Source organism: Bactrocera latifrons, unplaced genomic scaffold (genome assembly GCF_001853355.1).
Source record: "Bactrocera latifrons isolate USDA-ARS-PBARC rearing strain unplaced genomic scaffold, ASM185335v1 scaffold_113, whole genome shotgun sequence".
NCBI classification, from domain to species: domain Eukaryota; kingdom Metazoa; phylum Arthropoda; class Insecta; order Diptera; family Tephritidae; genus Bactrocera; species Bactrocera latifrons.
In genome coordinates, this window is record NW_017534553.1 from 928575 (window position 1) to 954420 (window position 25846).

General features: G+C 38.4%; 1 protein-coding gene across 10 annotated transcripts in view; it reads left to right on the top strand.

Moving 5' to 3' along the window:
* Positions 1-25846, top strand: part of LOC108974963 — a 159407-nt gene that overhangs the window by 117546 nt on the left and 16015 nt on the right. For 3 of the 10 annotated variants that reach the window (XM_018943113.1, XM_018943103.1, XM_018943123.1), the window contains 10 exons: positions 18962-19597; positions 19717-19953; positions 20882-21387; positions 21480-22219; positions 22515-22532; positions 23125-24613; positions 24680-24952; positions 25042-25398; positions 25462-25527; positions 25695-25739. In XM_018943113.1, the coding sequence (XP_018798658.1) occupies positions 19429-19597; positions 19717-19953; positions 20882-21387; positions 21480-22219; positions 22515-22532; positions 23125-24613; positions 24680-24952; positions 25042-25398; positions 25462-25527; positions 25695-25739 (3900 nt within the window). In that variant the 5' untranslated portion in view covers positions 18962-19428. The other 7 variants (XM_018943182.1, XM_018943175.1, XM_018943167.1 and 4 more) reach the window with 7 other exon arrangements.

The window sequence follows — 25846 nt, forward strand, 5'->3', positions numbered from 1 at the left end:
AAAAAAAAAAAATAATTCTCCAAATCCTTCGACGTGCGCAGTTTAAATTCAAATGTCACCTTATTTTTTAGGCACATTTTTCACTTCCTTCTGGATGTCACATGCTTCGTGGCAAACTTAATATATTTTGTTCAGGATATAATAAGTATAAAAAGTTTCCTAAGTTAGTTCCTAAAAAATAGTGAAATTTTTCAACTATATTCGGTATTCCCTATTGAGACCCAATACATTTGGRCTATTTAAGATCAAAAACATAACCTACAGCCAAGATTCTTTCTCTYTTTACTCAATTCCGGCACTTTAAAGTACATAACGAAATTATTAATCTAAATTAACAACTGCCTTCAATGTGAGACCCTTTATACTAAATAAACATAAATACATATRTATGTATGTATGTATTTTTTGTGCCTACTTTGTATCAAAATTATTAAGAATTCACTTTGATAAGAAATTTTATGAGCAAACAAATAATAATTAGATACGCAGAAGACAATGCCGTGAGTCATGCATATACTACATATGTATATACRTACAAATACCTATTAATATACATAATATATGTACATACATATATGCACAGTATAAAATTTATGCTTGTCCAAATATGTGCATGTATATTACCCATTTAAGCATATTGTATTCGAATTTGTTTACGTTTTTTGCTTTTTATAGATTAAATCTGCTGACAAATTCGCCGTCATTTTTCGCCTTAATTTCTTATTGGCCAAATATTCATGAAAATATTTGTAAAAACTCATTTGTGCGCGTTTTTATATACTTATGAATACATATGTACATACAGAGGCGAACTTTATTAAGGCACATATGTATGTGCATAYAAWCAAACAAACATACATACATGCATATGTATGTATGTGCATTCATAGATTTCATTGCGATCAAGTATTCTTGCCAGCGCTTAAATAAAAATGCCATAAAACGTTTGCATGCATCAGATACAGACGCCAGCTGCGAATGTCATAAAAAATATGTCAACTTCATATATTCCGGGTATTGGCAGCCAGCTACTGCAGTAATATTCCGAAAAAAAAAAAATAAAACTCACAAGAACAAAAACTAAAGCGCAAAAACCGGCTGAGCTGCGCCGAATAATACAATAAAAACTATAATACTCAGCAGTTGTTGTTGCATGTACAACGTGTTTTTACAGCCATATGCATGTGTGTTTGTRTGTATGYAAGTAATTTCGCACATCGCCGTCAATGACAACGATATTTGATTAAATATTGAATCATTTAAGAGCGAATCCAATATGCTTCCAATTACAAACGTACACACATACATACGTATGTATTACATATCTATTTGAGGGCAATGTGACTTGCCACCGGCTTTTTTAATAGAACTCCCTTTGGAATAACTCAGGACCGTACTTTTAGAATTTTAGAAAATTTAGTACAGTTCAATGTATTTCGAATCGGGAAAGGCCTTTCATTCTTAAAATTCTCTTCGATATCCATGAAGTAGGCGATAGTTAAAAGTWATTCTTCTTCTTAATTGTTTACAACAACACCCCAGTCGTCTTCGTTTTCGCTGTTTGCTGGCAATTGGAGATTCGAAGAGTAGGYGGGTCCTTCTCTATCTGGTCTTTCCAGCGGAGTGAAATTTTTCGTCTGCTTCCCCCGTCGCGTACTGCGTTGAATACTTTCTGAGCTGGAGTGTTTTCATCCATTCTATGTCAATCTCGTACATGTCATCGTTGCATCGATTGCGTTATTAGTCGTTGCCTATGTGAAAAATACTACAAATCTTCCGCAGAACCTTTCTCTCGAAAGCAAGTATCGTAACGTCAACTCATYGCACATGTTGTCATCGTCCCTGCCTCTGCACCATATACCAGAACGGAGATGATGAGTGACTTGTAGAATTTGGTCTTTGTTCGTCAAGAGAGGACTTTACTTCTCAGTTGCCTACTCAATGCAACGTAGCACCTGTTGGCAAGAGTTATTCTGGGTTTGATTTCGAGGCTAACATTGTTATTGCTATTAATGCTGGTTCCAAGGTAGACGAGATTATCTACAACTTCGAAATTATCACTGTCAACAGTGCCGTGGGAACCAAGTCGCRAGTGCAACGATGGTTTGTTTGATGACAGGAGATATTTCTTAGCCTCATTCACTGCTTCGCTTCCTTATCCAGTTGCGGTTGTTGAGGGTAATGATGTAGATGTTATCGGCGTACGCCAGCAGTTGTACACTTTTGTAGAACATTGTACCTTCTCTATTCAGATCTGTAGTTCGAATTATATTTTCTAGGAGTAGATTGAAGAAGTCGCAGTGTAGGGACTCGGCTGGCTGAAGCTTCGTTTGATTTGACCCAGAATTAAACAACGGACAACAGCGTTTTTTGTCATTCGAAAGAACATTCTTTGGTTTTAATTTTTTTWAAATTTTCTCCTTCAAATTTCGGCCGCAGCTACGTTTCAGATGGTCCATCCGTTGAGTCGATGACTCGTTCGAGCATTTTGACATTCATTTTTTGAAAATTTTCTCCTTCAAATGTCGGCCGCGGCTACGTTTCAGATGGTCCATCCGTTGAGTCGATGACTCGTTCGAGCATTTTGACAAGTATCTGACGAATGACACGCGTGATGATCGCCCACAGGAAAAAGTCTAACGGTGTGATATCACACGTTCTTGGTGGTCAATCGACCGGCCCAAAACGTCAAATTAACTGCCCACCAAAGTGATCTCTCAATAAATCCATTTATTGATGCGATGTGTGGGACGTGATGCCGTGTGGTTGAAACCATCGTTGAGATCACGAGCTTCAATTTCAAGCATCAAATAGTCGGTTATCATGGCACGATAACGGTCGCTATTGACGGTTACGTTCTCACCGGCAGATCAAACCGTTGTTTTTTTTGGATGAAATGACAGCTTTTGAACCTTTTCGGCTTGTTAAATAATTATAATTTTTTAGTGATAGGATATGAAAAATTATTTGCGCGCAGGAGAGAGCAAAGCTGTGCTGATTCCAATGGACTTCGCCCAGGACGCACGGATGGTTTTGTTGGCAGAATACTTGGCTTATTTGACACTAATTAGCAAATAATATTAACACCTACGAATTTTGYCAATTAATAAGCACAGGCATTTCTTTCACTCAGGGCTTAGCCGCGCKGTGTTCTTATTTCCATTGATTCTTCATGTGGGAGACTCTCTTACTCCTCTACTTTTTATGCATAAATAAATTTCCTCAAAATCTTGCAGTTCCCATTAAGATTTGACTGGATTCGCAATTTCGCCAGTCATGCCGTTTAGTTAAGAACCTGCGCCGCTACACATACATACATACATATGAGCATACCTGCCACGCTCTAGCTGCACCATCGAGCGACAATTGAGTGACTGACTGACTGGTTTGGCGGCGAAGTCACTTACAAGATGGCGCTGGCCGCCGCACYGTTCATTGTTGCYGACTGACGCGGACGATTGTGTGCGGTGAGGCGTTGAAGACACTGYGCGSTGCGTTGKCTGCGCTCATATGCTGACGATGTGACGGACAGTCGACGCAGTCAAGAGGAAACTCAAGATATGCGTTAGCGCAAGATGCGTAGTCACTCAGCTACGCAACGCGCAGCAACAACAATTGGCAAAACGCACTTGAGTGTAGTGCGCGGCATGCCCATGACGAGAGTGAACATTCATATGCGCGTTTATATATACAAATATACTTGTGTGAATATGTATTTATATGCAAGTGCGCGCAAGTATGTTTGTTTGCTTTTGTATTTATATGCGCGCACGAATTTTTATTAATTATTGTCGTCGGATTAAACAACATGCCGCACACGTCCGCCCGCCGYTTGCCGCGTTGCTTTTTATAAGTACATAATGCTAGTAGCTGGGTGCAAGGTGCGACGCTGCTTGTCGGCGCATTGATTGCGCTGAGTATGCGCGTTCTCGCTACAAACTACAAGCAAACATAAATGTCTACTTACATGTACTCATATCTTTTGCGTTTCTTTGTTAACGCTAAGGCAGCAGCAAGCGTTGATTGCTTTTATTTGTCATCTCAATTGCTGACTTTTCCCATTTCATGACTTTTTTTCTGTATTTTCTTCAAGGCGCTCGCCTCCACCGCCCGCACCGCAGTGCGCGCCACCTACTATTCACAGCTACACATGCCTCCTGCCATTTCCCCATTCAAGCTTCCAATGTGCGCGCACATCACATATGTACATACATACGCGTGACAGCGCGTTTTCCTTTGCTCTGCTATGTGTGCATATGCGTTCGCCATATAGCGGCAGTTACAGCGCTACAGATGCAGTTACAGCTACAAATGTACGAATTGTAGTAGATACAGATTCCGTGATGGCTCATGACATTTGTTCTGTATCTAGAAAGTGCGCGAATATCTCTACAAACGCCACTTCCATATACTCGCACATATAATGCATATATGTATGTATATATACATATGTATGTGGGATTGTAATGTTGCTCTGCATATGTGTACGGCTGTGAATAAGAGGTATTGAAAAGCAATCGATTGTAGATTTTTATTCGCATGACGCAAATTTCTGTGCGCGCGATTGCCTGTGTGTGTCTGTAGCGCGCTGAGCCGACACAATGTGATTGCTCAGGGCCGGCAGAAAATTTTGATATACGCGTTCATGTGCGCGCATACATACATATGTACATATGTATAGAAATATACTCGTAGTATTTTATAGTTAAATAAAAAAAGGAATTTACAGATTTTCCAAACCAAATTCTAATTACCCTATTTTCTAGATTGATTTTTTGTCTTTTGCAAACAGATATGCATATGTATGAGTAAGTGTGTATGCGAGCAGACGTGGCAGCAGCTATTCGCAGCAATTTTACTTTTATAATGCTTCATAGAAAAAAATGCCGAAAATACATGATTATCGACTAGCACAAAATGTATAAAATTAATATTGAATACATTTTTTTTTCAATTTTGCTAACTAAAAAGCTTTACGAACATTTGAAGCGACCTTAGCACATTTTGTACAATTTTTCTAAGTTTTTACTTTTTAGATAGGTGGCAACTCTGTTGCAAAATATATTTGAATAAAATATTTACCAAAACTTTATGGGTTATTTTCAATTTTACAATATTTCCAATTTGCGCTTTTTTGCAATATTCTCCATTTTTATATCTGCGATAGGTGGCAGCTCTACTCTAGAATGTTTATAATTTAAGAAAATACTTTACTTAATGCTTATTAGTGGCCGTTTGCCTATTTTCACTTGAATATTTGTGAATATTTTTATTTTTACTACTTTTAGTAAGTGGCAACTCTATTGCATTTTATTTCTAAGTAAGGAAKTGTCTAATATTTTTCTGAAAGCCTTTGACACTGTTGGAAGTTTGTTACACATTTTGTAAAATTTTTCTCAATTATGTATTTTTTCGATAGATGGCAACTCTAATACAAAATAATACTGTCACTTCAGAAAGCTTTCTTAATCGAGTTCTGTTTGATTCAAATTTCAACATATAATTGTCAATTTTATCTTTCGCAATGTGGCAACTCTGTACCAAAATATATACATACAGAAACGACTTGCAGAGATTGCTGTATGTAGTTTTCTTAATTTATATTAAAAATTTAGAATGCCACATTAAAACTATAAATTGGAATCAACAAATTAACACATTTTATTTGAGTTTAACATAAAAAAACAACAACATTAATTCTATTTTTAATAAAATAAGGTAAACACAAAGAACACCAAMTTCAGTTTGGTCATATAATTAGAAACGACAGTAAGCTCTTAAAAATATTTATATAAAATTGGAAAATTTTATTAAATTTTTAGTATTTTGTTGGATATTCCTTATTTTTAACAACAYTGTTTAGCATTCGCRGTRAACTTTGGATTAATTGCTGGCATGTTTGCACTGATATGCTGTTCCAACTTTGTTGAACCATTTGAAACAACTCGTCATTATTTCACGGTTTTTTGTCCTTAAAATCTCGTTTCACAATTGCGCATAAGTTTTTAATTGGATTGAGATCAGGACTTTGCGTAAGCCAATCCAAAACATCAATATTTTTATCCGAAAGCCAGAATTTCACTAACCTTGAAGTATGTTTAGGGTCATTATATGCTGGAAAATGTAATGGACTGGCATATTCTCAAGGGAATATGGTTCCATTACATTGTCCAGAATGTTTTTATATTGATGTAGGTCCATTATCTCTTGAACAAGCACAATTGGGCCAATACCACGAGAGGGAAAGGCTCCCCAAACCATAACAGATCCGACACCATGTTTTACTGTTTTCAAAGTGTACCTGGGGTTCAGCGCCATGTTGGAAGGCCGTTATTTTCTTTTATATATTTCTTATTTCTATTTTCTTCAAAGCTGGCAACCATTTCCCAAAATATATCTAACTACTTTCTTTACAACTAATTATAATTTTTTCCTTGTTTCATTTAGAACTGACTACTCAAAACCATCGATCAGGAACCATTAATAAAGTGCAACCTAAAAAACTGCCGTTCCTACGACAGTCGGGTCTACGTCCGATGTTTTTCCTACTGAAGATCGTCAACTTAGCTTCCTTTAAATTACTTCAGCAAGGTGTGAAGAAATTCGGAGGGCRTCACACCCAAATAATCGAAGAGAACTTTCACATAACCTTGAATTTTGAYATGCTTTGACTTGTTTTTTTCGTCTTCAGCTCACCTCTGTCACAATATTCAGCCGATTGATCGTCTGTYTTTTTKATCTTAAACATGACTCAAGACTCATCGTCGGAAAGCATTGTTTYACAAAGGTTAACGCGACAATRTTTTTCRAAAAAATTTAGTGATTTCGGAACCAACCATGGTTCGASTTTTCTTAGGCCCAAATGATCTTTAAAAATGATTTCACTGACCTTGCCGATACTTCAACTCCAATGTCAGTAACCATCGATTCTGAAGCACCAATTCCTTTACTTTATGGACGTACTGATCACCAGTTGATGTTGATRGCCGTTATGAACGTGGTTCGMCGTCAACGCGTTCTCCTCTAGAATAAATTGTTTCAACCTAAAACACATGCTCACGACAAACAATTGTCACCGAAGGTCTTTTCCAACATTCTGAACGTTTTTTGAATAATTTCACTTGGACTTTATATACTAAAAAGTCTTACTATTTTTGCCCACAGTAAAGGAATAATKAAACGCATGTGCGAGATCAGCCTTAGTGGAAGGTGTGCATATTAAGAAATTTCAAAGTACTTTAATACTGGAATAAACAATGGAGCAACTCTTCTGCACTTGTTCCGCATCGGCAAAACTTCGCTGTAAGCATCTGGGGTCCMCAATSTATGATACACTGGAAGAGGTATTAAGAGTAAGAACGCAGAGATCTACAGTGTGAGTGTTTTGGTTAGCSGCGCTCTTAAATTTTAGAGAAAATAACTAGGCATGCGACAGTTTTAAGTGTTTTGTTTTTGGGAACAATAGTTGCTAGATAATATACATGGAAAGGAATTAAAAAAACACAATTTACGGATGTTCATAAAGTAGTCAGACTTAAATTTGTGAAGGAGCTTATGACTTGGACTGATTGCTGGCAGGATGTGTTTTTTTCTGATGAAAAAAAGTTTAGACGGACCTGTTATTTTCAGTTACTACTAGCATGATAATATAATAAATAATTCACCTAGAAGAGCCGTAATCTCTGTTGGTATGGGGTGGATTTTCCTACCATGGAAAGCTCAAACTRTGTTTTATTACGACGAAAATACATTCGGAAAAATATGTTAAGATGTTGGATGATGTGCTCATTTGATGATAACGTCGAAACGTTTACCTTTCAGCAGGAAAATGCCAGCATCCACGTTTCCAAGAAGGCAAACGTATTGTTTGCTTCGCGCTATATACCGTGGCTAGGGTGGTCAGCTAGAAGTCCGTATTTAAACCCCATTGAAAATGTTTGAGGCAGAATTGCAAGGGCTGTGTATGCGAATGGGCGCCGCGAAAGAGCTAAAAACAGCAAATTTGCAGGTGTGGCWGGATCTGAACAGAGGTATACTGCAAAAGTTAATTGACTCGATCACAGCCTGATTTTTCCAAGTAATATTGGCCTGACCTGATTAACCTACCTAACTTTAATCTTTGTATGCCGAATCTTAAGAAACTTAGCCACAATGAAAGCAACCTTCTTCCATCAGTTAGAGTATATTTTCCTCAGTTTCTTGTAGTAGTATATAACATGTGCGGGCACCAAACTATCCTAGAGTTGAGATCTACTCCTGAGTAAATTAACCTTTCATGAATGAGTAAGARCAACAAGAGGTTTTAATATGGGCTTTCGAAGAGCATGAGTTGAAATGATTTTAAAATATAATATAWCATCATCCAAACAGCTGATGCGGCTGTTCAATCTCACCACATGAATCTCGATCGAACAATGACCATTTACAACTCGCACAAGCATTGAAAACTAGGTGGCATTGGGAGAATGGCCAAAACTTCGACACTTGGAAAGTTATGAGCGATATGATTGATTGGGAATAAAGTTTAGTTCCAAAAGCAAGTTTTATTGGTATTTAGCCTACCTTGTCTACATTTTCAGGTATTACATCACCAGAGTACTAATCTGCGGTGCTAAGTGATTGTTTAAGCAGAAATAATTTWAATACGTAAGCAACCAGCACGGCGGTCTAATAATAGAAATGTGTTTGTGTTTGGATTTTCACAAGAATAGYCACTCACGATTCACGGTTACCTATAGGTTTGTATTGGTGGGGAACCCCCTTTAGGTAACAAGYACTTTCAAAGCAAATAGCCTATGCACCGAACGATTGAGGTAACTTTAGCCAAACTACAACTATTGTCACTTGAACCAACTCTGTAGAGGTAACACTGTTTCGGTATCAACCACACACATATGTACATATACAGAAATACATATGTATATCTGTGGTTATGTTTTTCACTGCAACCGCGTCGCTTTGGTATTCCGTATGCGCTGGAGTCTTTGTCATATGGTAAGGTCTACTGCGCCTTCGTCTTCATCTATCCGCCCACTTGTAATTTCGTCTGGCTGCTTAGCTACCTACCAACATGCATACTTACAAACATTTGTAGACTTGTATTCACTTATCTGCGCTGCTTACATTCCATGTACATATGTTTGTGTGCGCTCATGTGCGCCGCCGTGCAATCAAGCAACCATCCATTTGTCCGGTCATCCATCCATCCAACCGAACATCGATAAATCCACTCGTTCCATTTCGCAGCCATTTCGAGCGCATAAGTGTGTTTTTCGATGGAAATTATGTGAGTTCTTGGCACTCGTATGTGCCCGCACGTWTGTATATGTGTATGTRTGTCTTGTAGGCAAAATGTAGAAAATGCGTAAAGTCACTACTCGGCGTTGGCTCTGACTACGGCTGTGGCTCTGGCGGCGCTGTTGGCTGGCGGCTGCTGCTGCTGATGGTGGTGGTGGTGGCAGTTTTAACAACAATGCCGATTGTAAGATACAAGATACAAGCAGCTAAACTGCCAGTGAGAGGCGGCATACACAAAATATATCTGCCACACACGTACAAACATACGAAACAGCATGTGTACAAATCGTTGTGTTCGGCTTGGTGCTGAGCTGCGTAGGTACTCATGTGTAGAAATGCTTGGCTGTCGCGCTGCTGATTGAACCAGGCAGTCAAGCAGTCAGTTTGGCCTGACAGTTCGTCAGCTTGCCGTTTGCATACACAATTGCATGCGTGTATGTGTGTGTGYGTTCATTCATTCAGCATTTCTCCCCCCGGTTGTCGTGCATACACATCTGTTGGCTTGCTTGCTTAATAGTTTAGTTGTTTTTGTTGTTGCCGAACCTCAAATCAACCAAATGTAGAAACAAACAGACGCACATTCACACATCCACATACAACATGCAAACAAACAGACAACGCCATCAGCCAGGCAGTTGAATACAACAGGCGAAGAGCCAGCCTGCTAGCCAGCCATTCAACGCAAAACGAGCGAGAACGAAACGTACGTACAACAAAAAGAACAACAATAATAATAATAATAATAACRACAACAGCGGTAAATATGTATGTATATCAACTACAAATAAAACTACCCAAACGACACACCGATTCCATCGAGTCGCTGAGTGCCAGTGGCAGTGGCTATAGAGCGCGAATGCTGCCACCGAGGCAGGGGCAGTGCCTGAGACGACACAAAACACAACAACGACCACGATGACGATGGCGATGGCGATGGCAATGGCTATAGCACTGACTCTGACTCTGGCTATGATGATGACGACGACGACGACGACGACGACGTCGACGACAACGGCAACGACAACGACACCGACGACGACGATTACGATTACGGACGGGCGGCAATTGCTCGCGACGCTGTCTGCCGCCCGTTTAGGTATCCGATAGATACGGCGCTGCGCTGACGTATCGGCGGACGCGTTCCGTGKGAAATTCGCCGCTATTATAGTGAAAAAATTATAAATTACACTTTTTAATGAGTAAAAGTGCACTAAAAATTGCCGAAATTAACAAATAACTGTGAAATAATATTGCGGGAATGTGTAATGCGTGAAATATTGGCGAAAAACCGTTGCTAAAGCACGAAAAATAAACAAATTGCGAAAAGTCAATGAAGCGCCGCCGACAAATGGTGGATTTTGTGTAGTGAATCGAAGGTGCTGTGAAAAAATCTATAAGCTTAGTGAAGAAGAAGAGCATCAGCACAGTGAAAGCCAACAGGAAAACGGAAAAAATTCATACATATTCGAATAAATGCRTATATGTATGTGTATATATACCTATGTAGCGATWCATATGTATGTAGTATGTGTGTGCATGTGTGTACAGAAAAATTGTGTAGCAAATAACAAGGAGAAGAAGAAGAAGAAGCAGTGGCAGCAGCAAACAAGCGCTAAAGTGCTGTGGAAGTGGTAAAAACGCGAGTGGAAATCGTTCGCAATTGAGCGATTAGTATAGCAGCAGCGCTGTTGTTGTTGCTGTTCCTGCTGTATTGTATTATTTCCACTGTGACGAAGAAAAATGTAAGAAAAAATTTTGCTGGAGTACATAATTTGAATTGGAAGTAAGAAGTGTCTAAAAGTGGTGGTGTTGGTCGATCGGTCGGTCGCTCGCTTAGTTGCTTGTACGTTTGGTTGATTGTTTGGTTGCCCCGTTACGGTGGCCGAAGTGGAGGTGCGAAATTCAAAGAGGCCAGACTAAGGAAAAAAGCGTAACCACACCAACAGCCGCCGGAATACAAGGCTGGTGGTGGCAGTGGCTGCTTGGCTGGCGGCACCTAAACCACATACACACGTCTGTACATATGTACGTATGTATGTACATATGTATGCCTGTATGCAATTGTAAGCCGAGCACATATACACCGTCTTAGCCGTTTACTTGCTGAGCCAAAGCAAATTGCCGCAGCTAAAAGCGAAAAGGTTAATTACCCGTTGCCAAATAAAATAACAACAACAATTTTAGTCGGAATTTTGTATTGCTAGTTTATTGGTTTGGTTGTTTATTGCCGAATTTTACTGTTGGTTGTTGGGTAAAAATTATTTACAGAGTTGTTGTTTTGTGCGTGAAGCGGCGAAGTTGTAAAAATTATGTGATGTACAATAAAAAAACAAAAACAAATAAGCAAAATTGTTAAATAACATACATAAGGGTGCCTTATGGGAAAACAAAAATTTCAAAAAAGCAGGGTGGCTCAAATTTTAAACATTTAATTTATATTAAAGTGAAATTATTTACTTATATTCATTAAAACCGCAAATAAAATAAAATGTTAAGAATTTTTGATAGAAAAACTACTGAAACACTCCTTTTGAAGTGAAGTACAATGCAATTAAAACGCATGGAATTATTGAAAACGGAATGGAATGACAGCACATTTAAATGGAATATAGTGAAATGGAACAAAAAGAAGTGAAATGATATTAAAAGAAGTGAAATTTAGTAAAGTTCTAGTAAAATGACATGAAAGCAGTCGAATTGGTATATAAAGAATTGAAACTGGCGGAAATGAAATAGGAAATGACGGACCTGATGAAACAAATGAAAGAAATGAAATAGAAAAGCGCATAAGAATAAAGTAAAAAAATAGAATTGAGTAAAACGGTTTCAGAAGGAGCCGAGATATGACAATGAAAGTTATTGCTTTTTGAGATTATAAACAAATTAATATTAATATTTAACAATAACTGAAATGCTAGATAAAAAACAGAATATTATATGTATGAAAAAAAGTAAAAATAAAAAAAGAAAAATAATAATCAAACATACTCATAGTCTCAAAGAATAAAAAAAAACTCTTAAATAATACGAAACTGTGAATGCGAGTCCTTTGTGTACGCGACTTTATGTTGGAGATGTGTAATTTATTGATTTCAAGCCGATTTTTATAATTTATAGTGTTAAAATTCGTCCAGAAATTTTTACATAAGTCTAGAGAAAGAATTGCATGTGTAAAATATTCTTTTTTCGGACCGGCTTAAACCGGAACTAATAAAAAACTAATTTAACAAAACATTCAGCGATCCTTAAGATAAATATTAATTATTATTTAAAAAAAAATACCGGGAATTTACCTAAATTCTATGATTTTTTAACTTTTTCTGATATTCTGTTCCATCACAATGTACAAAAAATTGCTTTTTCAATCTTACAGAAGTTTTTCAACATCAAATATTTAGTAATAATACCTAGTACGGTATTACACCAGAAAATATGATATGTTCTTTCATTCACCGCATGCTGAAAGTGAGTTATTGTGTTCAAAACATGGTTCAAAATAACATAAAAAAACTTGTCATCGTTCCGATTAATGAAAAAGAAGACACGAAGATAAAGGTCGACAAAATTTTTTTTCGTATTGTAGTGATGCTTTGAATAGTAATCCATGAATTTCGTGAAGACATCTTCTCAGAGAAAAAGTTTTCTTTACAGGTACTAGTTTCCGTGGTTCGATATCGGCTGTTTCGACAAATGAGCAGTTTGGGAGAAAATTATGTATGTAGAATTTATGTTAAACAGACAGRCAAACAGTTGGACACGACTAAATTAATTCAGCTAGTCACTCTAAACATTTATATTTCAAAAACTGAGGATTAGTTCGCGTATACAGGTATATGGGCAGACAAGCAGACGGACATGGCTAAATCAACTCAGCTGGTCTCTCTGATCATCTAGRTGGACATAMATACATATGYATACATATTTTATAGTSTAGCGAAGTTTCCATATGGCTGTTACTTATTTCGTGGCAAATTGTATTAAATTTGCTGAGAGCATCAAAATRCATACCATCTTCTTTAAAAAACACATTYGAGATCTTTTAACATTTAAAAAGAAAAATAATATAATAATAATTATCAAATTTAAAGGCATTGCTAAGAAGAATTAAAGTTTCCGTAATTCGTCGTTATTCCAAAAAATAAAATATTTTTAAAATAAAAATATATTCCATTATAATTTTGTTCAAAGACGAAATTAGCATTACTATAAATGCTAGCTTATTCTATAATCACTTRAAAATTCTGCTAACTAGTATCATCAAATATTTGCCAGAAACTGATATCCCAACTCAATTTCATGAATAAAGTTAAGACAGCATCATGCAAAATTGCAAAAAAATTATGAAAGAAAAGAAAATCAAATTCTGTCGTGCACATTTTTATGAAAATTTTTAAAACCATTTATGAATGAATGACCAATGTGTTTTCCTGCGGAAATAAAACATGTGAATATGTCAAATCTRTCAATACTACATCCAAAGATATCTATAAGTGCATAAGTACATACATATGTATGTGTGCAATTATAATTAAAAATGTGAAACTGCATGAAAAACTAGCCGCCAAAACGACGTTGACTACTCGCATAGCCAGCTGTGACGCCTAAGTGACGCATTCCAAATGTGCTAGCGGGTGTGTGAACAACGCTCGGCAAAAATCTGCAATCGCTAGTTGCTAAAAACGCATACAAGCCGGTGAGAAAAATACAGTGCACTCAGCTAAACTATAAGAAACCGTGATTATTTCTGGTAATTTCAATTTATCTACCAATAAAAGACGCCAAATACGAGCATTATTATCGAAACTCRAGAAGCAAAGTGTAAACCGAAATTAAAATTGTGTATAATGAATGAAATCGTAAGTGCGTTACGCTGTGAAAATTATAAACCAAGCAGAYGTGCGTACGCATCACGCACACACAAGCATCTGCATGTATCTGCAGATAAACTCATAGATACACTCAACGCTGACGYGGTCTGCAGCGCTGCGGCATCGCCGTCATYGCAGGTGTGTTGGTAGCAGCGCTGTTTGCCATTTCTCTATGTGTTCACTTTCGTCGTTGATCTCTGGCACTCTCGGCGCTTGTCGGCTTTTAGTACAATGTCGCGCTCTCGCTGCGTGTCTTTTGCGCTCGTTCGCTTCATGCGCACTTCATAAGGGAGAAATGGCAAAAACAAATCGCTAAGCGTATGCAGCGTCGTATGAAAATTCGACTGCACTTCAAAAAATATAAACAAAATAGTGTTAATTAAAATTTGCGCTAAAAACGAGTGGCTGTGTAGTAGAACAATTCAAATTAATAATAATTTTGAATACTATTTTCTGCAAATTTATTGCAATATATGTTTTTTTTTAGTGTGTTTGTGTAGCATTATAATGTGTGCTTGTGAGCTGAGTGGGAAAAAGAGTTGACACTTGCCAACTGACATACATACATACATATATAAACAGAAGTTTAAATGCTCTTGTGTAAAAATAAATAATAATAAAATTAACCCAACAAAGTTCATTCAACCTGACTTCAATTCAAACATATGGACATACTCCATACATACATACATATCTACATAGAAACATGGTTATATACTGGAAGTGTTAGAAAAGTAATAAGTAAAGWCGATTTATTACGTAAACATTTTGATATACATATGTTATTCTAAAAAATTTGACGGATTTTAAATAAAACTTCAACTCTTGAAAAAAATTATTTCAATATAAAAATATAATATTTCGGTAATAAAAATATAATATTTCTGTAATAAAAATATAATATTTCGGTTATAAAAACTCAACAACAAAACACAATCAAGAATTAAAGCTTTAACTCAGCTGGTTATGTATCCTGCTTCTATTGTTCTGAATTTAGTGATTTTTTCAAAATTTCAATGATRAAATTTTTAAGTGCTTGATGTATTTCACTTTTTTGGTTAAACGTTTTTATAGACACGGAAGAACAAAAGCCAAAGAACATACCTCTACATTTATCTATTAAAACAGGCTTATTTTGTTAAATATTAAATCAAATATATACCATAAAATGTGTCCGTTACGGACAGACGTTATAACCGGTCAGCTCGCATAATCRGACATCGGATATTATAACGTTTTATATTTTCAAACAGAAACAAAAAGTTGTACCGAAACCCATCACATTGTATGCTAGCTATACGCTTCAGTGGTCGAATCTGAACACTTTTTCGGGACGGTGTACCGTTGTTTTAAACAGTAATGCATATCAAATTTTGTGAAGTTACCTTGTCAAATTAAAAAAGTTTTCCACACGAGGACTTGATTTTTCTCGTTCGAGTGGTCCGATATCAGCGATTTCAACAAATGAGCAGCATCTTGAGACAAAAAGATGGGTGCAAAATTTAAGATTGATATATCAAAGTGTAGTCACTAGTTCGCGTATATAAACGCAGACGGACGGACGGCCACTTGGTCACACATCTAAATCGACTTAGTTCCGTCATCTTAGTCATTTAACCGGACACGGATAGTATTTTGCAAATAGTTTGTACAAATTAGCCAAATTAGCACTGCTAAACAGACTAGCATTCCTATTAACTGGTGTCTTGAACTGAAATTTGTGATTCCTATTTTAATACGAATGTAGACATTCAGGCATTCAAACTGCAAAATATTTACAATGCGAACATTAACGGACTATTTTTTCGTAGATTTCCTCAAATAACCTTGGATCTTAAGTGTAACAGGGAAAAGGAGATGCTTTTGCAAACCCATCCTCATGTATTTAAACTTCTTTTTCTGGATAAACTTCGAGTTGATTGGAAATCTGATTWAAAAMAAAAAAAAAACATTAATGATGCGAGAGATAATAACTGTGTGGCTACAAAAGTTAAACGGAARAGTGTCGTTTCAAAATCAAAATATTTTTTTTTTTGGATAATGCAGCATCACATCGTCGCAGGTCAAATAAACTTTACAAACGTTAAAATAATGTTTATGCCTATTTCGTCAGCAGAGTTTTCAACCTCGATTGATATATTTTAAGCTTTATACATACAATCTCTTTATATAAAGTAAAAGACACTACCAAGGAAAATTCTTTTGTTAAAACTGGTTTCTCAGAAACCAATCAAAGTGTTCACAAAACTCCTTATCTAAACTAAAAATGTTCAAGTATAAAAATTTAAAATTTAAGACCTAACTATATTATGTACACACTGCCGTTTATTACTGTCAAAAAATTAACAAAAAAGCTTGTCAAATGCACGACTATATTGTAGTGAAATAAAAAATTCTTTGTTTACCCGATTAAAATAAAAGGCATCTTGTTTGCCGTACAAATATTTCTTTTCGCAATATTTTGAATTGAAATTTCGATGAAGTGTTTGTCGTCTTACATTTTTAAACTCAAAATAATTTATTAGTTAGCAAAAAGCGGAAACAGCTGTTTCCGTACAGATAATGCGAACAGGTTCACATTTTCCTTATGCAAGTRACGTTTGACAAATTATAAACGAAACAAATTTTAACAGTTAAGTAGATTATAGTTGCGGAATACAATTTATCTGTATTCGGACAGTTGCTACGCTGACTTAAGCTTGCTTATTCATAATATAGTTGGGCCTTTAATATTTTAAATTTAATATTTTTTATTAAAAAACATTTATGATATTATATAATCAACTGACACACTGCACACTTCCTGCAACATCAGCTTTTTCGTTTCATAAAAAATTGATAAACCAAAAAGCAATCCTACCGTGTTTTATAGTATGCTCTCTCAACCAGCTTGCTCGCCGCACTACCTTGTGCTCCATTCATTATCTTTCTTCGTCTACCAGCTCGTGTCTCATTGCGCTCTGTCCACTAGCTCGCTGGTTGACTTTAGTTTTGTGTACCCATTGCTGCTTGCTTTTACAAAATAATTTTTGTTTTTTGTTGATTTACGTTTTGCTCACATATCCGCATTCTGTTTTTGTTCCTCTTTCTTTTTTGTTAAAACTAAAAGTGGCGTTTCTATTTTTGTTTTGGTCTGTTGTTTTGTTTTTATCGCTATGAATTGCATCGTCTTTTCTTTCCTTAATGCAACATTTATGAGCTTTGCCGGCAAAGATTATATATTATTATAAAACAAGTTTCATTTATTGTTTACTGTGTTTCACTCGATTTATTTATCTTATTGCAGTAAATTCAATTGTTGAGGTAGGTCTGTTATCGTGGCCGGTTTTGTAGCAGCGGAAGTGTTTGGACTGAGTTGTATGGTATATTTATATTTTATAGTTGATATTATCCGAGGTTGTTTTCTTCTTTTCCTTGGGGGTCACAACCCGGGTTATGGATGTTTCATCTACTCAGTTTAGTTCGTCTTCAAACGGATGATATTTTGGCTACCCAAGAGGATACTTTGTCTAAGACCRGAAATCGTGAGCTGCTCCAGTCATATATAAAATAATCGTTTCTTGCCACTCCCAAGTGAATGGCGCTCAAAGAAGTTGCGTGAACTTCTACACATGGATCCATCTTCCCTTATAACCTCGTAGGCCGTGAGACGTTTTCATATAGCGTTTATGAATTCWTATTCATATTGTATCCTTGTATTCCATCTTTTATTTGATAAGCAGAAAAGCTGCTGAGTTGATTGTCCTGAGGTATATATTAATCCAGCTCTCTTTCCGTTACGTAGACCCGACTGTAGTGTAGCATTTTTTAAATGCTGCAATTCACGGAACTTTTGTTTTAACTTTCTTCTTCTTTACTTCATTTTATTCAACGGATCGTGGGTTTGAATTTCGAAAGGGAGCGAAGTCCAAAAACACCGATGGACTATGTCAAATCTCGATGAGTATACATATGTATATCCCGGATAAAGTTCTTAGAATCTTGTAAGGACTGAAATTCCTTTGTTTAAGGATTAATCGCAAATTATAGATGAGAGTTTTTCAGAGTATTGAAATCTCGATACCGTTTGGTTGACACGAAACTCCTTATTATTTCAAAACGTTTTTATTTATTGCGAGGGTAGCTTTCTAACTTAACCGAATAATGTTGAGAACACAATATGTATCTATATGTATATTTTTTTATCTTGACTTTATATATGTACATATAGGTATGTAAATAAAAACGTCATAGAAATTCATTGAATTGGGTTCAAGGTTATATTTCTTTGTATAAAAGCGAACATGACCTTGTACTGCGTAACGGCAACGTCCTTGAACTTTTAAGTTGCTGGAATATGGAAGTTTCACATATAATATATTAAAAGCAGAAAGTTATTTTTAGATTTTAAAAATTGTGACTACGGTGGCTAAAGAGTGCTACATATTTAATTTTGTAACAAACTTCACGCGGTAAATGTTTACTAACATACGCTGCTGGCAACAGCATATGCATTGATATTAAAAGAGAGTGAATTTATGCGAATCGCGCATACAGCCAGAGAATATATGTTTTATGTTCTCTGATACAGCATAATGATTAAAAAAAAAAGAGTATACACCAAACTTTTTGCTCCCTTGAGCGCGTCGACATGTCTGCTGCGAACTTGTTGCTGTCAAACTTGTGTCATGCGCACATGTAGCATGTTTCTTTACCAACATAACCACAACTTCCAACTCATACTAATTCTCTATATTTATTCGCAATTTTTTTTACTGTTTTTAATAACATGCATTTCCGTATTGCTCTCTTTGCAGTTACACCAAATATGACAGGAAAACAATGAACATCTGAGACTTCGTATGCATAAAATATATGTTGTTCGAGAATTAGCAAAAATGAATTTAAAATTGTAGAAGTTATTAAATGCAAATAAACAGCAATAAATAAAGTAATAAAAAGCCGAAATAAATGTAGCGAAAACGCACAATAAGCAAGCAGAAGAAAACAAAGAAAAAAACATAAATACGCACATTTGGCAATAATACGCGTACAGGCCAGAAAAGTAGAGCATAAAATATAAACAAAGTAAAAACACGATAAAGGGAATAAATTAGTAGCAGCGAAAGTAATTGACTTCTTTTCAGAGGGAAACTTTCAAAGAAAAAGTGGAGAGCAAGACGCTTAGGAAAATAATTTATTTTGAACAAGTGAGAAAAGAAAAGCCTTCAAAATTAAACGCAACAATAAGAAAAAACCCCACAGCAATCATCCATCCAGTTTGATGAAAAACATGGACAAAAATGCCGGCGGCGACGGCAGCGATGGTAAATCGGGTGTCGGCGTCGGTCTGGGTGGTGGCGGCAGTGGTAAGGCCGGCTCTAGCGCCAGTGGGGGCGGTGGAGCCGGAGTGCACGATCCCTCCGCATTGTTGGATGCCGCCTCGCTATTCGGTAAGTCTTGAGGCAACAAATTGCTGATTTTTATTTGCATTGTTATAGTCCAAATTTTGTTTGATATTAATAACCTTTTATTTTGTGTAATAACTAACATATTTTCTGTTCACTTGCAGCTTATTGGGGCCGTGATCCAGCAAGCGCCGCCGCAGCCGCTTCCAATCCGCTATTCAACTCACAATTTAATGCTGCCGCAGCAGCCGGCTTGGGCTTGCTGCAAAATCCAGCTAGTGCAGCAAATGATCGCTATTCGATAGCAGCTGCAGCCGCGGCCGCCGCATCACATCATCATCAGAGCACCATGGCAGTGGCGGCTTCTCAGGCGGCCAGTTTAGCTAGTCTGCATCCAGCAAGTGAGTTAAGCTGTACGATCGTTGAAAATGGTGTTGGTTTTATGAGGAAATTGTATATTAAAAATTATTTTTAGTTGGCTTGAAAGTGTAGTAATATTTTTTAGAACGGTTGTGATATATAATTAAAGGATATTGAAGATAAAATTTAAGGTTAAAGTGTTTATTGTGTCAAAATTGTTTGTTTACTGTGTCAAAGTTAATTGCATTTTTTATTGAAACTTTAAAACTTAAGAAGAGAAACTTTGCCTTTAAATTTTGCCATTAATTTTTGTTATGCTACATAAATATATATATCGGTTTGATTATTTATGGTTTAGTGATAACCAGTTGTCTGTTCGTTGCATATCTTCCAACGTATTTAATGACACGTTCGTTAGTCCATCGGTTTTATATTTGAAGGGTGGGGATTCCAACTAAAACCTTGATATGCAATTTATTCGAAATATTATATAATTTCTGTGGTTGATAATCAGAAGGGAGTAAAACAGCAAACGCATTCGAATTACGATTAGGTGTCGTTTGAAGAAAATGCTCCTATAATAAAAGACATTAAGCTTCCCCAACTTATAGAATCATTCAACATGTGCAGTTGTGTGTCTGAAGGAAGTGTGTGAACAATATTATTATAGTGATATTTATAATATAATTATTTAATTTTTCGTCCAAAGATGTATTCATATAAAATTACAAATAATATGTTAATAATAATAAAAATTTTAAACAAGTGTTTCTAAAATATTAAGAATACATACAGTTAATATTATTTTTCCATTTTTTTTTTATTTAACTTGGCTTATTATTATTTCTAAATGTTTATATAATTTAAGTTTTTATGATTGCATCTATTAAATCAGTGACATTGTAACTTCAAACAAATCTGTGCCGACTTACCTTTAAAAATTGCTTTTTCACTTGCTCCCCTTCGCAGGTTGGTGGTCCATGGCTCAACTGGCAGCTCAAGACTATTTCACCCGCCTCCAAGCTTCCGGCCTCTCACCGTTTGCACATCCTGATGTGATGGCTGCATTTGGTCCAGCAGCACTGGGTCTGGGTGGTGCCACCGGTGCCGGTGGTACGGGCGTCAACAGCGCCGGTGGTGGTGTTGGCGCTTTGGGTGCCGGTGCGGGTGGCAGTAATGTAGGCAGTGGCAGTAGTTCATCATCGAGCAGCAAATCAAGTAAATCCCGCAAAGAGAAACGCCAGCAACAACAGCAGGCACAACAACAGCAACAACAGAATCTAGCTGCAGCTGCGGCGGCGGCAGCAGCAGCGGCCGTTAGTGCTAATCCGGCGGCGGCTTTGGCTGGCATGCACGGTTTGGTGGGAGCGGGCGGTTCGCTTAACCCCTCTGCGATGGGTATGGGAGGTAGTGGCAGTGCAGGCAATACCACGGGTGTTGGTGGCAGTAGTGGCGGCAGTAGTTCGTCGTACAAAGTGAGTTCGTGTGTTGATGTGCAGTCGATTTTTTTAAATACTGGCGTTTCATTAATATTTAAATTTTTTTTCGTACCAAAAAAACCTTTTAGTCGAGTTCAACCAGCTATAGTAAACCATCTGTGAGTCCGGTTTTACCTCCACCACCCGGTTCGGCATACGATCCAGTGCAGCTGCATAAAGAATTGTTGGCCATGCAAGTGGCAGCCGCGTCCGGTGGCTCTTCCAGTTCCTCATCGTCGAAGAAATCATCATCACATCATCATACACAGTCACATCAGAGCAGCAGCAACAACAATAGCAGTAGTGGTGGTGGCGGYGGCAGTGGTGGTAGTAGTGGCCTAGGCATGTCCAGTGGCGCTTCCTCGTCGCTCGGCGGCAGCAGCAGCAACAATTCCAATAAAAACTCACCCATGAGCAGTGTCGGCAATGCGGCCATGCATCACTTGAGCGCCTTGGGTGGTAATGTGGGCGGCAGCAATTCCACAGCGCATCACATAAATGCGTTAATGTCGCCGCACGGTTCATTGGGCGGCAGCAGTGGCATGGGTAGCGGTGGCAGTAATATGGGTGCTAGCAGTAGTGGTGGCAGTAATAGTTCGGCTTCGAGTAGTAAAGCAGAACGTGACAAGAATAACGCTTCGTTAAATGCSCTCAGCTCGCTTTCGCAGTTCGGTGCACTCGGCATGAGCCCACAGCAAAGCATGCAGGCCGCAATGAACGCGTTTGCCGCATCTAATCCGGCAGCTGCAGCCGCAGCGGCAGCAGCAGCGTCCGCGGCGGTCGGCGGTGGCAAAGGTGGCAAGGACTATATGCCAAGTRGCATACTCAGGTGAGTGTGCGGCGATTCTTGTGTAATTTTTCTTTGAATTTCGTGTTAGGTGGGCSCGATGTGATGGATGAAGCGGCTGTAAGCTCTTATTTAAGTGAAAGTCCAAAAGTATAAGAATTTAATGATAGTATGRGCTTTTTTTTGTGGAAAATATTTTTGTTTGGTTTCTAACTTTGCTTATAATTTTTTCTGCATTTCTTTTATTCTCGGCATTTGGTACGTTTTCCACCACAAACTAATGAATTTACCACTTATGTACACTCATATAATACTATGTACACCTTGGTTTACGTAGTGCTGCACTGGAAGGAAAGTAAGACCCTGATTTTTGTTAATGATTATTTTTGTTATTGTTGAAATCATGCGCATACGCTCATCAACTGTGTAACTGTGATCAAATTTCTTCTAACTACATAACATATATTTAAATTGTTGTAAATGGTATTTTTTTTGGGACACAGACACCAAATTTCATATCACACATACATTTCCATATACTCAGTGATATCGCTATAAAAGCTTTCTAATATAATTTATAAAACAATTGGCGCAGCATGCAGTAAAATCTGAATATGAATGCCTCTCTCTCTCTCTCTCTGTCACTCTGAAAGTGGTTAAAATTAAAATTCTAGTTGGTCAATAACAGTAACATATGTATGTACACTCGGTGTTACATAGTAACGGTTTATCCGCAAAATTTTATCAAAGTATTATAAGATTTCCTCAGTCACGTGTCATACATCCGTTCACATATGCTCTCAGCTCTTTATTTACTTCATATCATCTTTTGTCTAAATATTTTCGGCACTTGGAATGCAACTCTGTTTGTGTTTTACGTTACAATCGCTTTTTACTAATCGCTGCTCTCATTTATTTTACGCACATTTCGTCGCTTCGTCTTACAGTGATCACCAATCCTTGCTGGGTGTACGACTGCCGCCCGATACGGAGATCATTAAGTATACATCGTCGATTGTGGGACCCAAAATACCCGGCACTACTTCACGTGGACGTAAGAAAACCATTTCGGACGAACAACAACAGCAACAACAATTACTCGCACAACAACAACAACTCCAACAGCAGCAATTGCAAAAACAAGAGCTGGACGCCACAAATGCCCTCTCCTCGCTGCTCTCCATACCAGGTCTGAGTCCGGCCAAGCGGGCACGCCTCGAAATGGAGTATGCAGCAATGGCGGCAGCAGTTAATGTAGCCCAACAGCAACAACATCAGCAGCAGCAGCAACAGCAGGCCCAACAACAGGCGCAACAACAAGCGCAGCAGCAACAACAACAGGCGCAACAACAAGCGCAGCAGCAGCAACAACAGGCACAGCAACAGCAACAAGCACAACAACAATTGCAACAGCAACACCAGCATGCTTTAAATGTGGCCGCAGCTAGCGGTTTCGGTGGCATCGGTGTTGGTGGCACAAATGCAACCACCGCAGCACAAGCAGCAGCGGCGGCAGCGGCTGCGGCAGCTGCGCTCGGACAATTGAGTGGTCCGGCCGCAGCGGCAGCCTTAAGCGCCAGCGGACTTGGCATGGGTGCACCGATGGGTTTGCCTGGACTCGGCGGTTTGGGTGCTTTGGGTGGTGTTGGCGGCTTGGGCAACCCGACAGGACGTCTAGATACGCACGCACTGGGCGCAAACACGTTAAATGCCACACCTAGCAATAGTCGTGACTCATCAACGGACCGTGTCGAAGTGATCAAACTACCGCCAACAATCACCTCGAACGGCGCCTACAATCTATCGAATAAAAACAAAGACTTGCTTGATTTAACGGGAGACAATAGCAGCGGTGCTGGTGTGAACCTCAGCATGAAATCATCCACCTCCACCGCTACGACCAATGCCACAACAGTAGCCTCAGCACTCATTGGTACCGCGGCCAATCCCATAATGATCGAAGACTATGATGCGCCATTGAATTTGTCAATGAAACCAGCTGATAAACAGAGTTCCTCCGCCTGCATGTCATCCTCAATGGTGGGCGGCTGTAGCGATTACAGCAGTCCGGTGAATATGGGCGGCACTGTGGCAGTGCCTACGGGCAGCGGTGGTTCGAATAGTCTGCAAAGCTTGACTTCGATAACAGCAGCGCTGGGCGGTGGCAGTAGCACACCGCTGCCAGGTAGTGGCACYAGCAGCAGTGGTGGGAATGCGGGCAGCAGCGGTTCCGCCGGTTCCAGTAGTGGCGGTGGCGGTAGTGGTGGTGAACGTTCAGGGCAACCGCCTTTTAAGGAGGGGCGGCCGCGCAATCTCGGACGCGGCGTGTCKAAACCGAAGAAGAACACTGTCGCTTCATTGCTGGCCCAGTCTCGTGCAGTGGGCATAAAACCAATGCTAGCTACACAGCAGTTGCTGCAGCAAGGCGCTGATTTGGTGAGTGTCAGGTGTGAAGYTTAAGTAGAAGTGCGAAATTGTTCAACCTTTTCTTCTTCATTGCAGGAGAAAATCCGWCAGGCGTTAAATGAAGCGAATGCACAATTGGACCTATCGACCGACTCCGAAAGCGTTGCCGCCGAAAGTGGGCTCTCCGAATCGGAGAGCGAAGATGCCAACATTCTAAATGTAACCGAATTACGTGTGCCACTGGATTTGGGCTGGAAACGTGAGACGGTCATACGTGGCCTAACGAAGGCCGGTCAAATACGGGGCGAAGTTGTTTACTATGCGCCCGGTAGCACAGTGCCGTTGAAGAATATCGGTCAAGTGATCTCTGTGAGTTTGTAGACAACTTTTACTACCTCTCTTGTGTGCCACTAGCATAAGTGCAGCATTTTGAATGTTCTTTCAATTTCCCTTTGCAGCATTTGGAGAAGAATCCATCGAAGCTGACGCGTGACAATTTCAGCTTTTCATCACGTGCTATAGTCGGTTCATTCCTACAACCCGCACCGCCGCCATACGCTAACGATGGCGAATACATACGCATGACCGACGAGGATGTCGCAAAGCGTTTGGAGGATTTGAAGATTTTCACACGCCAAACCTTGAATGTGGAGCAACGCATCGAGATTGCTAAACAACAGCAGGCTTTACGCGATGCGAAGAAACAGCAGAAGGAGGAAGTGGCGCGCAACAAGGAAAAAGCACGGCAGGAAAAAAACGAGAAGCTTGAGCAGCAACGTAAAGAAAAGGAGTTAAAAAACCAGCAAATGATTGAGGTGCGTAGGCTTGTCTCTTGTTGGAAGGTCTTGTTGTTACTTATTAATTTTTTCTCATTTTAGGCGCGCAAGAAGCGTCAGGAAGAACTAGAACGCATCAAGCAAGAGGAGCTGCTCAAGAAACAACAGGTACAGTGTGCTTAAAAAGTAATTGTTCGCCACATTTTCATTTGAACAATTTTAAAGTTTCTTAAAAAAGAATTACAAAACTAAAACTTCACATTTTTGAACTCGCAACTTTCATTGAAATTAAATATTAATTATATACTTTTTATTTATTTACTCTTTTCCTTTAGGAAAAAGAAAAGAAACGTCAAGAAGCTATTTTAGCTAAAGAACAGGTATTAGCTGAGTACCTTTTCTCTACGCTTAGTAGTAGTAGTTCCCTATTATTTGTTTTATTGGCTTCAAAAGTTCGAATTTCGATTTAAATTGTCTTCTAAAAATT